We start from the raw sequence: 16,868 nt of genomic DNA on the forward strand, positions 1-16,868 counted from the left end.
ATCCTGATTGCAGTGTTGGGCAGTCGAGGAGGTAGCTCTTTTCTTTCCCATCAGGGGAGGGCACTGGAGAGGTCATGAATGGCAGGCAGCTACTGTTCAGCTCCCTGGTAGATAACAGCCAAGATGACTCCACAATCTTTAGCACAATGATAGCAGGGGAGGGGCGGCCATTTTGTGATAGTGCTGCTGTTTGTAGTTTGGTTTTAGACTCCCACTCGGTCATTGACAGCTACTAGTATGAAGATAGAGTAGCACCTATAGACATTCATAACGTGTCAAAGACGTTAACTCATCTTGGTTGTTTTTGGCCTAAAGAAAGTAGGAGGAGTCAACGGTGCTTGCCAGAGGTCCTCATCTAGCATTGTGATGGTCACAGTGTCAGCTGCTCTGAGATCAGAGAGAGAGGGAGTGGCTGTTTAGACCAGGGTGTTGACACCAGTAATGACATGACCTTTTCCTGTCACTTTCAGCTCCTTTGATATGCCTGCCTTGTTGTTGTCCCCAACAAACAAACAAACAAACAGACAGACAGACACAGTCCAGACCCACACTACCAATGTCATTTCTCCTCTTATCACCCAAGTGTCACTTTGGTGAAAGAGGGGTAGAGATGGAGAGAGAGTTAGAGAGAGAGGGCGGGATTACATCCATGGGTGTTTGTCTGGGCCAGGGGATAAAGTTAGTGCATGGTCTTCTAGGTTTAGGCTTGGTGTGTTTGGTTGTGTAGGGGTGGTAAGATTACTGCAAGAGTGCAGGGACGACAGAATGAAATAGACTTTTAGTTGCCTACCCAGTAACAGAATGAAATAGACTATTAGTTGCCTACCCAGTAACATAATGAAATAGACTATTAGTTGCCTACCCAGTAACATAATGAAATAGACTATTAGTTGCCTACCCAGTCAACCCCCCCCCCCCCCCCCCTCCTTTCAATTCCTCGTCCTCTATGGTGGATGTCCCCAGTTCCCCTTCTCACTCTTCCCCAGATCAGAGTGGTGTACTGCTGGCTCCCTCACTGTTCTATCAGGGTGATGAGGCCTGACAGACTACAGGTTCTATCAGGGTGATGAGGCCTGACAGACTACAGGTTCTATCAGGGTGATGAGACCAGACATACTACAGGTTCTATCAGGGTGATGAGATCTGACAGACTACAGGTTCTATCAGGGTGATGAGATCTGACAGACTACAGGTTCTATCAGGGTGATGAGACCTGACCGACTACAGGTTATATCGGGGTGATGACACCTGACAGACTACAGGTTCTATCTGGGTGATGAGGCCAGACAGACTACAGGTTCTATCTGGGTGATGAGGCCAGACAGACTACAGGTTCTATCTGGGTGATGAGGCCAGACAGACTACAGGTTCTATCTGGGTGATGAGGCCAGACAGACTACAGGTTCTATCAGGGTGATGCGGCCAGACAGACTACAGGTTCTATCGGGTGATGTGGCCAGACAGACTACAGGTTCTATCGGGGTGATGACACCTGCCAGACAGACTACAGGTTCTATCAGGGTGATGAGGTCTGACAGACTACAGGTTCTATCAGGGTGATGAGGCCAGACAGACTACAGGTTCTATCAGGGTGATGAGACCAGACAGACTACATGTTCCCTGTAATGGATGCTAAGCACCAGGACCATCCACCACGTAGTTAAAGCACTACTCTGGACTTAGTGTTTACAACGACACTCAAAGACAGATCCACTACTCTGGGCTTAGTGTTTACAACGACACTCAAAGACAGATCCACTACTCTGGGCTTAGTGTTTACAACGACACTCAAAGACAGATCCACTACTCTGGACTTAGTGTTTACAATGACACTCAAAGACAGATCCACTACTCTGGGCTTAGTGTTTACAACGACACTCAAAGACAGATCCACTACTCTGGGCTTAGTGTTTACAACGACACTCAAAGACAGATCCACTACTCTGGACTTAGTGTTTACAACGACACTCAAAGACAGATCCACTACTCTGGGCTTAGTGTTTACAACGACACTCAAAGACAGATCCACTAAAGGTTTGGAACCACCCGTGTTTTTTGAGCCACTTTATCAGAGGCAAATGACAGAGAAATTCAGTATGAAACATAAATGTTTCTGAGCCACATACATATTCATCAATATATTTATTTACTGTATGTTGCAAAACCACTTAGTTGACACCCACTGGGCAAAAAGTGGTTGAATCAATGTTGTTTCCACATCATTTCAACCGGAAAATGTTTACGTGATGACGTTCAATCAATGTGGAAAACTGATTGGTTTTGCAAAAAGTCAACATAAGGGAATTTAGCCTTTTTCACCAAAATGTTTACCTAAATCCAATGACATGGTTAATTTTTTTTGTTAATTTTACATTTATTTCACGTTAGTTTACAACTCAACCAAATGTAAATCAAAACTAAACGTTAAACTTGTCTGTGTCCAGTGGGCAGTTAGAACCCTGTTAGAACTGTGAATGAAGCCTCATAGGATAATCAGCCCTAAACTCTCTGCTGGAAGTGTAGTCTGTAGGGAAAGGCCCCATCTCAATCTGGCTCAATCTGTTTATTCAGGAGAAATGAGGCCGGGGTCAATTTAGGCAGCATTTATGCAGACACACCCTGACACTCTTCAGCTACAGAATTACCCTCATGCTCTAGGACAGCAATTCTCAACTGGTGGGTCGCAACCAAAATTTGGGTCGAGGGAGGTTTTGAGTGGGTCATGGGAGGTAAAAATATAACAATAATGTATGAAGAAATACTCCGGTCTGAACTCAAATAACTTAAAACAAGGAGAAAGTATGTTGACACGATAACACATATTTTTATGAGTAATTTAATTTCTGAAAATGTTTTCTTCAATCACAGTATTTCCAATATAGAGCTATTATCAGTACTAATGTTTGTTGATTTTGTGGTCTCAAGCCAGTGAGTTTATTAACATTCTTCATATGGGCAAAATGGTATTATTGACAATGAAAGAGGTGGGAATGTTGTTCCCTTGTCATATAATTGCTACATTTACGATCAATATAGTATTTGAAAATACAAATATAGTTTTCCAGATTGTATTTTGATGATTATTTTTCGCGATGCGAATATTGGGGCGCGACTGAGACGACCTGGTTCAATTTGGGTCCCGAGGCAAAACCAGTTAAGAACCACCGTTGTAGGGTACTGTACAAATGAATTTCCTTGTGACTGTATGGTTTACTTGACTAGTTTTGACTTGAGAATATTCCTGGATAGTTAGTAAGCAACTCCAGTGTATACTTGGCCTTGTGTTTTAGGTTATTGTCCTGCTGAAAGGTTAATTAATTTCCCAGTGTCTGGTGGAAAGCAGACTGAACCTGGTTTTCCTCTAGGATTTCGCCTGTGTTTAGCTCCATTCAGTTAATTTTTTATCCTGAAAAACTCCCCAGTTCTTAACAATTACAAGCATACCCATAACATGATGCAGCCACCACTATGCTGGAAAATATGGAGAGGGGTACTCAGTAATGTGTTCTATTGTATTTTCCCCAAACATAACACTTTGTATTTAGGACGAAAAGTGAATTGCTTTGCCACATTGTTTTGAAGTATTACTTTAGTGCATTGTTGCATACAGATGAATGTTTTGTAATAGATCTATTCTGTACAGGCTTTTTTTTTTTTCACGCTGTCATTTAGATCAGTATTGTTGAGTAACTACACATGGTGTTGATCCATCCTCAGTTCTCTCCTAGCACAACCATTCAACTCTGTAGCGGTTTTAACGTCACCATGGGCCTCATGGTGAAATCCCTGAGCGGTTTCCTTCCTTTCTTTCAACTGAGTTAGGAAGGACGCCTGTATCTTTGTAGTGACTGGGTGTATTGATACACCATCCAAAGTGTAATTAATAACTCCACCATGCTCAAAGGGATATTCAATGTCTGCTTTTTATTTTTACCCATCTACCAATAGGTGCCCTTCTTTGTGAGGCATTGGATAACCTCCCTGGTCCTTGTGGTTGAATCTGTATTTGAAAATCACTGCTCGACTGAGGGACCTTACAGATAATTGTTTGTGTGGTGTATAGGGATGAGGTAGTCATTCAACAATATATTATTATTGCACACAGAGTGTATCCATGCAACTTATTATGTGACTTGTTAAGAAACTGTTTTACTCCTGAACTAATCTAGGCTTGCCATAACAAAGGGGCTGAATACTTATTGACTTTAGACATTTCAGCTTGTCATTTTTAATGAATTTGTAAACAAAAATAGAAAAACACAATTCCACTTTGACATTATGGGGTATTGTGTGTAGGCCAGTGACACCATTTTTTTGTACATTTAATACATTTTAACTTCAGGCTATAACATGTGAAAAAAGTAAAGGGGTGTGAATACTTTGTGAATACTTTGCTATAAAAATCCCTCACAGCCATCTCCCTCACGCAGGCTGCAGGGGACTCACAGAGCAGCTATCCACGTGATCCTACGGATGCGCTACTTTGTCGCCAAGAAGAGATTCCAGGTGGGTACGTTGTTTGTACGAGTGTTTTTGACCAGCAGAACGATCCACTGTATTGACAGATACCACTACCTACATTCTGGTATAGGCTACCACACCTGGGTTCAAATACTATTTCAGCTTTTTTAATTACTTTTCAATACATTTCCAAACAAGTATTCAGATATTTGAAGAAAAAAAAACAAGTAGTTGAATATTGAAATGTATTTGTAACTACAATTGGAAAGTACAAAACAAATACACTGACTCGAAAGCATTTAACCCATGCATTTGAAAAATGTAAAAGTACTTTCACATACATTTTGGTCGACAATTCGTTTTTTTACAAATAACCATTCAAATCCTCAAATTAAAGTACTTATTTTGGGCTGTTTATTTGAAAATACTCAAAAACACAGAAAAAAGTATTTAAATAAATACTCAAATGCACATGTTTTTGCACCCAGGTTTGAAGGCTACTGCTATTTCAGCTCTTTCCTCCTTCCCTCTCTACCCTAACAACATTACAATCCACTCCATACATTCACCCGTCCCCCCTCCCCCCCCCATCCTGGTTCTTTCTGGTTGCCCTCGGCAGTCAACACACAGCATATCCTGTTTTATCAGCAGGCTGTTAGCCGCAGACTAGCGCTAGGTAGTGTTTGGGACAATGATGTCACGCTGATGACTGTTTACCCGCCTCTTAACGGGACTGCCTGTCCTCACGTCCTCTTAACGGGTCTGCCTGTCCTCACTTCGGTGTGACTGTTTGCCTTCCGCACAGGCTGCCTTGATCAAGTCACACCGGGACTCCAGGACAAACAGGCAACTTCACACTGCTGTCTGAGCGGGTGTTGTGGAGCTCAGCCTAAAACTAACAAAGTCAATCAATGAAGAGACTCTTCCCTCAGGCTGAAAAGCAGGACAGCGGACATCACTCAAGTTGTGTGTTTGCCTTTGAGTCTGTGTGTGTCTGGGTTCTAAGTAGTGTGTGTGGGGGGTGGGAGGGTGGTGGTGGGGGGGATTTGGACTTGGTTTTGGATTGCAGTGTTATTATGGTTGTGTGTATGGGCTTAGCCTGATCACTCAAACACTGTCTTTAGGGTTCTAGAATACTCTGTAGTGTGTTTTCCAGGGTTTTAGTTGAATAGACTGGTGATGTTCCAATGTGTGTGTGTAGAATGTCTTTATGTTTGGTGTGAAGTAGGTGCGTTTGATCTGGTGACACGTATATATCTTTGGAACACCATCTACTGTGAGGCTGTGTTGAAGTACCGTAACGTCTGAGTCCACGTCAGTTGAGGCCTGAGTTCAGCTGAGGTAGCTACTCTACTGGCTACAGGCCCACTGCTGCACTGCTCTACCCTGTTAGCACACTGCACGGCACGCACAGAGAAACTGACTCTACAGTCAAACACACCTAATGGCTCATGAAGGATAGATACTGTACATCAGTGGTGGAAAAAGTACCTGTTATACTTGAGTAAAAGTAAAGATGCCTTAATAGAAAATGAGTGAAGTAAAAGTCACCCAGTAAAATTCTACTTGTGTAAAAGTCTAAACGTATTTGGTTTAAAATATACTTAAGTATCAAAAGTAAATATAATTGCTAAAACATACTAAAGTATCAAAAGTAAAAGTATAAATCAATCAAAATTCCTTATATTAAGCAAACCAGATGACACCATTTTCTTGTTTTTTTAATTTATGGAAAGGCAGGGGTACACGCCAACATTCAGACATAATTTACAAACGAAGCATTTGTGTTTAGTGAGTCCGCCAGATCAGAGGCAGTAGGGATGCCCAGGGATGTTCTCTTGATAAGTGCGTGAATTGGACTTTTCCTGTCCTGCTGAGCATTCAAAATGTATGGAGTAAAAAGTACTATATTTTCTTTAGGAATGTAGTGAAGTAAAAGTTGTCAAAAATATAAATAGTAAAATACAGATACCCCAAAAAATGACTTAAGTAATACCTTAAAGTATTTTTACTTAAGAACTTTACACAACTGCTGTATATCATGTCGGTTTATGACAGGAAAAAAAACACTCAGTAGGTTAACACCATGAGTGTTTTAAGTCATAGTTCTCAACTTAGTGGGTTAACACCATGAGTGTTTTAAATCATAACTCTCAGATTAAAGTGGGTTAACACCATGAGTGTTTTAAGTCACAGGTCTCAACTTAGTGGGTTAACACCATGAGTGTTTTAAGTCATAGTTCTCAACTTAGTGGGTTAACACTATGAGTGTTTTAAGTCATAGTTCTCAACTTAGTGGGTTAACACCATCAGTGTTTTAAGTCAAAGTTCTCAGATTAAAGTGGGTTAAAACTATGAGTGTTTTAAGTCATAGTTCTCAGCTTTAAAGCTGCAATATGTCATTTTTGGGGGGTGTACCTGTGTATTGTCTTGACTGCTTTCAATAATTGTGTGTGCGTGTGGTATGACTGTCTGTGCTTACATCAGAGAGAGATCTTTTCATATATTCTCTAGTCTGTAACTCAAACTTCTTTTCACAAACTGTGTTAGAAAGACTTATTTTACAAGATGGCAGCTTTTTGATCTGTTGAGTTCTTTCGAGTTTTTACTGCTGAGGGTGATTAACACTGTGTGTGTTCTGCAGCAAGCACGTAAGCCCTATGACGTGCGAGACGTGATCGAGCAGTATTCCCAAGGACACCTGAATCTCATGGTGCGCATCAAGGAGCTGCAGAGGAGGTGGGATGCATCTCACACTGTCTCCTAAATCCCGTTCATTTGAAATTGATATCAAGGTCTTTATGCGGGTTAGCTCATCCATTGCAATTAAGTCACTGATAAAAGTGCATATGACTTGCACACTACAGACCCACTGGGCGTAGACGTCAGTTCAACATCTAGTTTTGATGTACATTTAGTTGAGTTGTCAACTAACGTGAATACAACGTCAAATCAACATAAACAATCTCCATGTCATTAGATTTAGGTTAGAAGTTGGGTTGAAAAAAAGATGAATGCCCTCACGTTGGTGACGTTTGGCAAAACCAATTCGTTTTCTACGTTGATACAACGTCATCGCATAGGTTTTTGAGGGTTTTAAATGATGTGGGAACAACGTTGTTTCAACCAGTTTTTGCCCAGTGGGGATGCAGTCTTTTTTTTTTGTCACACTCGTCTGGGTCAAAATCCACCAAGATTTTTTTTTTTACTGCATTAAATTGAAATAATAAATATCCTCCTTATCACCACGGAAATGACATTTTGTGTCTGACTTTCTCTCTCAGATTTTGACCCAGGTGAGTGCGGCATGCTGTGCCATGACTGCACCTGTATATAACCCAATGCACTGCATTCAATGTGTTTAATTCTCCTCTAGACTGGACCAGTCTCTAGGGAAGCTGACCCTGTTCCAGACTAGCTCAGGTAAACAGTTCTCTACTGTAATTTACAGCATCTTAGAGGGGCTGGACACTGTGTACTATATATCTACTGTAATTTACAGCATCTTAGAGGGGCTGGACACAGTGTACTATATCTCTATTGTAATTTACAGCCTCTTAGAGGGGCTGGACACTGTGTACTATATATCTACTGTAATTTACAGCATCTTAGAAGGGCTGGACACAGTGTACTATATATCTACTGTAATTTACAGCCTCTTAGAGGGACTGGACACATTGTACTATATCTCTACTGTAATTTACAGCATCTTAGAGGGGCTGGACACAGTGTACTATATCTCTACTGTAATTTACAGCATCTTAGAGGGGCTGGACACAGTGTACTATATCTCTACTGTAATTTACAGCATCTTAGAGGGGCTGGACACAGTGTACTATATCTCTACTGTAATTTACAGCATCTTAGAGGGGCTGGACACAGTGTACTATATCTCTACTGTAATTTACAGCATCTTAGAGGGGCTGGACACAGTGTACTATATCTCTACTGTAATTTACAGCATCTTAGAGGGGCTGGATACAGTGTACTATATCTCTACTGTAATTTACAGCATCTCAGAGGGGCTGGACACAGTGTACTATATCTCTACTGTAATTTACAGCATCTTAGAGGGGCTGGACACAGTGTACTATATCTCTACTGTAATTTACAGAATCTTAGAGGGGCTGGACACAGTGTACTATATCTCTACTGTAATTTACAGAATCTTACGTCTCTTCTTGTTTCTTGTTACGTCGTCTTGTTTCGCTGTTCTATGACTTGGACCATGATGCTCCTGGGGCCAAAGACAAAGCCAAAGACAAAGGCACCAACACCATCGGCTCCAGACTCAACAGGATGGAGGACAAGGTAGGACGTTACGCCATGTTACACCCTCTGCTCTCTGAACAGAGTACGGCTACTCATCTACAGGTGTCATTTCTATTGTGCATTTAACCAGATTTCAAAGCCCTCCATTTTGTGCCACCTTACCCACAGCCAATGTTAAGCACCCAACTCAGTGACACACAGCAGCCATTTTTTCCCAAATTGGTTTGACCAAAATCGGTTTGTGCCAAGTCAGTTTGACTATAGAAAAGCCATCAATTTGGTTCAACTGTGTTCAGACTGATGCTTTGCAGAGGACAGTTTTTCCTCCAGCACAGAGGTCTGATAGGAGGGAATTCACCGACATAATCAGTCCTCTAATGATATCCCTAAATAGGAGTTGACAACCAGGGTGGATTTTAATTTACAAAACCTTTCAAGTTTTCTATTTGTTTTGGCTTTCATTAAAACTCTTTTGATCATTTAATGAGGGATGATAATGTCTTGGTTTGTTTTCCCAAGATGAAAAGGATTTGGTGATTTGCCTGAAAAAAAGCAGATAACGAGAACATTAGAATACACATTTCCATTTTCTGCAAAAACAGACAATAAAATAGAAAGAGTATCTATTAATTATATTATATTGATCTGTACAGCATTGACTTTTCTGTTTGTCCATCTACTTACAGATACAACGCATGGACCAGACGCTCAACCAAATCGCAGAGTCCCTTACCCAGCTGTTGTCTGGGACAAGCCAGTGGCAGGGGGACATGGGGGGAGCACAGGGGCAGGGGGACATGGGGGGAGCACAGGGGCAAGGTAGGAGGAGGTCACAGGGTGGGGCAGGTGTCCCCAGCCAGGATAGCCTACCCAGCTACGAGCAGCTCTCCACCGCGACCCTCCATCCACCCCTCAACCCCAGCCTCAGCCAGGACAAGAGCTCCTGAATCGACCATCCATCCACCCTCAACCCCAGCCTCGGCCAGGACAAGAGCTCCTGAATCGACCCTCCATCCACTCCTCAACCCCAGCCTCGGCCAGGACAAGACCTCCTGAATCGGCCATCCATCCACCCTCAACCCCAGCCTCGGCCAGGACAAGAGCTCCTGAATCAACCCTCCATCCACCCCTCAACCCCAGCCTCGGCCAGGACAAGAGCTCCTGAATCGACCCTCCCTCCATCCACCCCTCAACCCCAGCCTCAGCCAGGACAAGAGCTCCTGAATCGACCATCCATCCACCCTCAACCCCAGCCTCAGCCAGGACAAGACCTCCGGAATCGGCCATCCATCCACCCTCAACCCCAGCCTCAGCCAGGACAAGACCTCCGGAATCGACCATCCATCCACCCTCAACCCCAGCCTCGGCCAGGACAAGAGCTCCTGAATCGACCCTCCATCCACCCCTCAACCCCAGCCTCAGCCAGGACAAGAGCTCCTGAATCGGCCATCCATCCACCCTCAACCCCAGCCTCGGCCAGGACAAGAGCTCCTGAATCGACCCTCCATCCACCCCTCAACCCCAGCCTCAGCCAGGACAAGAGCTCCTGAATCGACCATCCATCCACCCTCAACCCCAGCCTCAGCCAGGACAAGAGCTCCTGAAGCCAAGAAACACCAAAACCACTTTGGCGCTTTCTCTCTTTGTCTTATTCTGAGATCAGTGTTCTTCATGATAATGAACCAGCTGTGTAGTGCTAGGGCAAAAAACTAAATGTGCACTCAGTGGGGGCCCCAGGACCGAGTTTGGGAAACCCTGACCTAGAAAAGAACCGTATAGACAGGAGATTTAGCAACTCTTGGAGGACAATCTAATTAAATAAAAATATTGTTTTTATTGTTAAAAGTGGAACCAACACGTTTCAGCTTTTGGCCTTCTACTTTAAACAAAGATTATTTTTTATTTAATTCCAATGTCCTCCCAAGAATTGCTATATCTCCTCTCTAATTCAGTTTGCTCCTCAATTCATGCACCTTGGTTGTAGAGCGAGGGAGCGTCAGTACTCCCTTCCCTAGAACAGAACAGTGCCTTAGCCTACAGGACAAGCCAGCTAGATACACAGACAGGACATCTTTTTCATAGATCCTGGATATGATTATGTTTCTGAATTCTCATTTACTGCAATTGTCAATGTTCCAGAGGGAACTTTTCTTGGAAATGTGAGCAAGCGCCATATTCAAACTCTTTCCCCTCAATCAAAAGGAAACAAGATGAACGTGCATATATAACATTATTCCAGCTGTGTAAGAGCATTGTTACAATGTCAAAAAGTAACGGTACTATTCTATTTGATTGAAATATGTTCATATGCAAAGCAAACACTTCAGTATAAAGGTAGCTATGTTTTGATGGTGAATATGGAATGATGTCCATACTAAAAGTAATCAGTTATAATAACACAATATGTTTTCAAAAGTTCTCCATGTATGTACCGTCAAAACATAAACTGGAGTGTTGGGGCCGGGGTGAAGGCTTTTATGTAGATTTTCAATGCAATCATATTGTGTAGCTATCCTGTTTTATAAAGATTTTGCATTGCCAATAAATGAATGTGGCAAATATCCATAACTTTTCTGGGGGGTGATTATCAAACAATTCTGTTCAACCATGGATCTTGCATCAATAATTAGTTATAGATTATTACATCTAAGTTAGGTCATATCAATGTCCCATTGGAAGCTGTATGTGTGGAATGTGCCTTAAAGGTCTATAACATCTAAGAAACATTGTCCTGTCTCTTTAAAAACCACAACATTAACCTTGTACCCCCCCCCTGGAGTAGACTCCATTCCATGAAGACCAAAGGGGGGGGGAAGAGTTAATTGCACCTAGATCCCCCTTCCCCTCTCATGTCTTGGGCCTTGGGGGATGGTGGATGGAAGGACCAGTGGCGTGGCTAATACCAGAGCTTTGGACAGATGACCTCAGCTGCAGCAGATGGTGACCTCATCCCGCTTGCCTTCCGGGGATCCTTCCATTCCTTCAGTAGTAGTAGGCACACAGATAAAAGACCAGATGACCATCTGGGCCCTGCCTGCCTTCTGCCTGGGTGCTCATGACAATAGCACCCCCTCTCTAAGTGTGGTGTGTAAGTGTGGGGGTCTTTGTGGCAGTCATTGTGGTGCTTTTGGAGGTGGGTGAGGGGAGAGAGGTGTTGCTATAGGGACACTGCTGGGTTCTAGTGCTTTGTAGAGGTCCGGTTGACTGGTCTTCCTGGTCGTTGTGTGAGTGAGTCAGCGTGATAAGACGGGCTTGGTATTCTGGCCAACAAAGAGGGAAATAACGGCTCATGTGCTGCTTCACAAACACGTCCTTTATCACGCTGGTGATCGTCACTATGTTTTCAATGTTGCTCTATGTAACATTCAGAATGGTCCTCATGTTCTGGCTAGAGAGACAAATAAACCCCTATGCTACTGAACTAACTGGCATTGAATCAACTACATGTCAAGAAACATCAAGTATCTTGTCTAGATAGTAAGTCAGTCATGTAGAGGGAATGTGATGTTTCTGCTATTAACATGCCCTATAGTGAACCTAGACAGAAAATGGTCCTGAATGAAGTTCTGCTGAGGTCGTGATAGAATTCCATCCATGTTTGACTTCTTAGTAGGTCTATTGATTAAATCTCACAACCATTCCATCCTAGCTTAATAAAATGGGCCGAGGCAGTATTAATACATAGATGGTCTTTCATCCTTTTGATTCCATTATAATGACAACCGTTACAGTGCAGACCAAACTATTGCCAATAAAAGCCTGCTGGTCCACATGTGGTGTGTTATATACTTAGTCTCCCCTACAGGCAGACCAACTGTCACTATCATGCACTGGACAAAGGAGAGGAAAAAAGTTAAATCATATGAAGGGAATTCTATCAGTGGGTGGGCAATGACAAGCCCTTGGGACAGATTTAATGAATCATTTTGATGGTAAAATTGGATGCCTTGGGGCGACAATACAGACCATCGTTTTCTGGAGGAAAGTGCACTACTCAGGTCAGAATTCATTCAACACTACTGCAGGTACAGACTATAATATTGACAACTCCATGAAATATGGAACCAAAATGAACTATGAAAATGCTGTGAAAAAGTGATTATAGTCAACAACCATATAATATACCACTACAGTGTACTAGACTAGTTTATTTGTTTCTTCATTAATGTCTAAAGACTTATCTGAAGTAAAGATAGTGTATAAATATTAAATATTAAATATTGTATAAAGATAAATATATAATTTATAAAGATAGTGCCATGTTTGACTAATGACTGTTTTTTCTGTGTAGCCTATAGGTCTTAATTGGTTCGGCCTACAGATAGAACGAAGGGATAATAGAGTTTGGAACTAAAAATAACCATTCGAATGGGTTTCGGCACGAGAAGTAAGGATAATACAACGCATTTAACTGGAAAAGAAGAATGCAACTTTGTCAGTAAGAACGTGGGGGGTCTGGGAGCGTTCATTTTGCCACCGATCCGCATTTGCAGGTGAAAGAAATGGCACGCTCTTTCTCCACATGTCCCTTCTTCCATGTCGCAAGCCCCGATGCCAGATGGCCACTTCAATTCTTTAGGGTATTGTTCTTTCCCTGCTGTATGGTCAATCCTTGAGACGTGCGAACCTTAAATTGTACTGCAAATCTCCCATCCTCCCACTGTGTAATTTATATGCGCGCATCGCTCATGGATCTATTACACCCTGTTGTTGCACGATTGCTATCGCCTTCACATTACCATATAGTCACGCTTACTCCTTATTCTCACTATAAAACAACTATTTGTTTATAATTTATTCTCCCGCTAGAACCAGACCAAATCTGATACATTTCATTGTGGTTTATGTATTCATGTCTATTTTATAGGGACCGTTAGGTCAACAATTTCAAAGTTGACACATTAAATAATCTCTATCGTCAGACGTAGGTTAAGATTTGTTTTTTTTAAAGCGTATTGCACCTCTAAACTTTTTAAAATATTTTTTTCTTATTTTTTATGTACACCAGACGTATTTGCTTTATAAAAGATAAGTCAAATAGTGTGCACCTGCCATTAACGGTTGGCCATCTTCATAGCCTGATATTATTGAAAAGCGAAAGCACTTGGAGTTAATACAGAATTTGAAAAGAAACGGCAATCATTTGTGTAAGTCTTGATTACGTGTTACATTGTTTGGTTTATTACTAAACAGATGTCTTAGGTGTTAAGGCACAAATCAGATAGATCTTCCCCAATACCCTGTTAAGGCAGTCAGTCGGAAAACCCCCACATTGGTCTCATTTCGGAAATGCGTCCATGCTGTAGAATGGATTAGTTGATTTGCATATCGACAGTGAGGGTAATAGCATCTGCGATGGTAATTCGGCTATAGTGTGTCAGCGTGTTCTATGTGCGCACGTCATGCGTCCATGCGGCATTACGCACAGCAAGTGAAAGTTCGTGATTGGTATATCTACCAAAAAGGCACAATGCAGAGTGATTTTTTTCTTCTTGAACAATGCCCATGGACATAACATATTCATTCAGTGTAGGGCTAGTCTATAGGCCTACTGCTGCTACAATTTGCTGAGGCACTCTTCAAGTGCTGTCAGATGGAACGAGTGGTGTTCTTATTGTTTCTGTAGTGTGTGAGGGGTGTGCGTGGGCAGGTGGTGTCCCTGTTCACCTCGTTAGCACACTGATAGTCGTGTTGAGGTCTCACTAATTCAATATTAAAATGAGCAGAACGTCAGCAAAATGTAAACTAAATCGTTTTAATAGTATTTTTCACGGATACAATTCAACAGACAAATAATATCTCAGAAACCTTAGTTGAATTAAACACATTAAATACAGTTGAAACTTAAATTAAATAAATTAAACAATATTTTAAATATAGACAAAACAAGACATTGTTACTTTGGCATAAACATAGGCCAACATATTTTGGATGGTTACTCCATCTTTTTTTTGTCCAAGACAGACAATAATAATAACAAAAAAAGGCAGATCGCCTAATTTTCCACATAGGCAATGGTATGATTTGTCCACGTTGTTTATCGAATTATTTGAGTTTTGCGTGGCGTTTGTTCAAGGGGAATTGAGAGGGAAGAACTGGGCTGGGTGCTCTTCATCTCTGACGTTGATCTCCTCCTCCTCTTTGGGAAAAAATCTGCGGGGAAGAAATGTAGAACAGTTAGTCTTTCATTCATATTAGAGTCAATCATACGAGAACATCAACGTTATGTAGTCGGCAAGCCATTAAAACGAGTTGCTTATTAAGGAGTTATATAGCGTTACCAAGAAAAAGACCTACCTGTAATTTGAGTAACGTTGACTGCACGTTCATAAGATGTTGTCCTCGACCTCTTACGCCGAATACATCGTGTTGGGGTAGAGTTACATTTCCTCGTATTGGGGGAATTGGACCAATTCTCTTGGTTAACTTCGTTGGAACAAAGTGCAGTCTGTTCACAGTCTGATAGAGGGGTTTGGTTGAGACAACAACCACGCACATTATCAGTGACAACGTCTGCGGTGTAGTCTGTGTTTGATGTCACAACCTGAACCCTCATGCCTCCGACTTTCGTCGACTCCTGGTAGAAGGCAGGTGTTGAGTCCGCTGACATCTCTTCCCATTCGTAACTCCCGGGAATTGGTGTGTCTGTCTCGAAGTGGAAATTCCATCGACGCTGGTCTCGTTCAGATATTTCCTTCAGCTTCGCCTTCAACTCGCGGCTCAGCGCGTCATGGTCGATGGGTCCAAATAAATTCCGACAAACGCTTGTATGGCGATGGGGAAGAGTCGCTCTCTCTGCCACCGCGCTCTCCAAACCAGTTGGTGTCTGAAAGTTTGTCATGACGTCCAGCAATATGTCCAGTCTTGAAGAAATACAAAATGGATTCACACTGGGCTGTTTCACCTAACTACAATGTAACTGCGACTACTGATATTATGTGGATTTAGGTAGGCTATTTAAAGACCGGAGGATGCCGCCTATATAATGGCCGGTCTTGCTTATTGGTTGACCCTTGGTTTATTCACGCCCCTTTCTTCCTACTCTGCTTGCTGGGGGGTATTTGGAATGGCGCCAATTGAGGTTGACTTTTTGCCCCCTTGCGAGGGGTTTGATGATTTAACCTTCTGCACTGCAGGAGGGATTGTAGCCTCCACGTCGAAATCGTGGAAGTTCCGCGTAATAGCTGGATTTTAATTTAAAGCCAATCAGCAGAGACTTAAGTCACGATAAACCCTGCATTTTTTTATTTGAGTTATTTTTATTTAACCAGGCAAGTCAGTTAAGAACAAATTCTTATTTACAATGAAGGCCTACCCCGACCAAACCCATACGACGCTGGGCCAATTGTGCGCAGCCCTATGGGCCGGCCGGATGTGATGCAGCCTGGATTCGAACCAGGGACTGAGATGCAGTGCCTTAGACCGCTGCGCCACTCGGGAACCGCTTATGGCGGCTGACCTGCTTTGTCTGAGTAGTCTCATAGCTGGATTGAAATGTGAAAGGAATGAGCGGAGACGGCATTAACTGTAAACGCTGTCTATATCGGCTCAATCGGAAATTGCCTTTACATTTCCATGCAGATCTTCTGTGATATTTCCGCGATACGGATTGATTCCAAACTTTAATAAATGCGGCTATTTTAAAATGTTTTAACCCGTGATGGCCTTTACCTTTTAACAAAAGACAACTTTGCTTCGAAAATGTGTCATATCCTCAGTGGAACAGGTAGACAACCAATAGGTTTCAGAACATTATAGGAGGTTATTTGAATCATGTTCAAATGATATAGACGAGGATATGCTTATCAATATACTGGTTATTACCAGTATTTATTACACTCTGTTTATTACTTTAGGCGTTTCAGTCTATCCAAGCTGAAGGACAATTTGGAGAAAGAAATATGAATTGAAAACTTGGATGGGTTCAAGCTGAAAATTGTATGGTGTCGTGGCCTATCAAAAGGGGACCTTCAAGCTCTCCCAGAAGTTTGGTTTGTGCGTAAAATAAGATAAGCAAAAATGTGTGATGGGTCCGAACTCAAAAAGATGTCGCATAAATGAATGTGTTATTATTTTCACTTCGTCATGGATAGCGTAGACCAGGCCTGGGTAATTCTAGTCCTCAGCGGCCTGAT

General features: G+C 42.2%; 2 protein-coding genes across 4 annotated transcripts in view; one reads left to right on the plus strand and one right to left on the minus strand.

Annotated features, from left to right (window-relative positions):
• Nucleotides 1–11,457, plus strand: part of kcnq1.1 (potassium voltage-gated channel, KQT-like subfamily, member 1.1) — a 41,804-nt gene extending 30,347 nt beyond the window's left edge. For 2 of the 3 annotated variants that reach the window (XM_071400635.1, XM_071400636.1), the window contains 5 exons: nt 4,431–4,506; nt 7,106–7,200; nt 7,838–7,884; nt 8,711–8,772; nt 9,420–11,457. In XM_071400635.1, coding sequence (XP_071256736.1) covers nt 4,431–4,506; nt 7,106–7,200; nt 7,838–7,884; nt 8,711–8,772; nt 9,420–9,680 — 541 coding nt within the window. In that variant the 3' untranslated portion in view covers nt 9,681–11,457. Of the gene's footprint in view, nt 1–4,430; nt 4,507–7,105; nt 7,201–7,837; nt 7,885–8,710; nt 8,773–9,419 lie in introns of those variants that run through there. The other variant, XM_071400637.1, reaches the window with a different exon arrangement.
• Nucleotides 11,458–14,474: 3,017 nt separating this feature from the next.
• On the minus strand, nt 14,475–15,676 carry cdkn1ca (cyclin dependent kinase inhibitor 1Ca). The gene is made up of 2 exons (XM_071400639.1): nt 15,031–15,676; nt 14,475–14,886 (listed from the first exon to the last, which is right to left on the minus strand). Exons 1-2 carry the CDS (start codon nt 15,572–15,574, stop codon nt 14,771–14,773), a joined length of 660 nt encoding a protein of 219 aa, XP_071256740.1. The 5' UTR covers nt 15,575–15,676; the 3' UTR covers nt 14,475–14,770.
• Between the last annotated feature and the right edge of the window lie 1,192 nt (nt 15,677–16,868).

Source organism: Salvelinus alpinus, chromosome 5 (genome assembly GCF_045679555.1).
Source record: "Salvelinus alpinus chromosome 5, SLU_Salpinus.1, whole genome shotgun sequence".
Lineage (NCBI taxonomy): Eukaryota > Metazoa > Chordata > Actinopteri > Salmoniformes > Salmonidae > Salvelinus > Salvelinus alpinus.

What these genes read in the sequence shown, in the direction of transcription:
- cdkn1ca (XM_071400639.1), bottom strand. Translation starts at nt 15,574, where the DNA reads ATGACAAACTTTCAGACACCAACTGGTTTGGAGAGCGCGGTGGCAGAG. An exon ending in CAACGTTACTCAAATTACAG is followed by an intron (nt 14,887 to 15,030) that starts GTAGGTCTTTTT and finishes TCTTCCCCGCAG; the next exon opens with ATTTTTTCCCAAAGAGGAGG.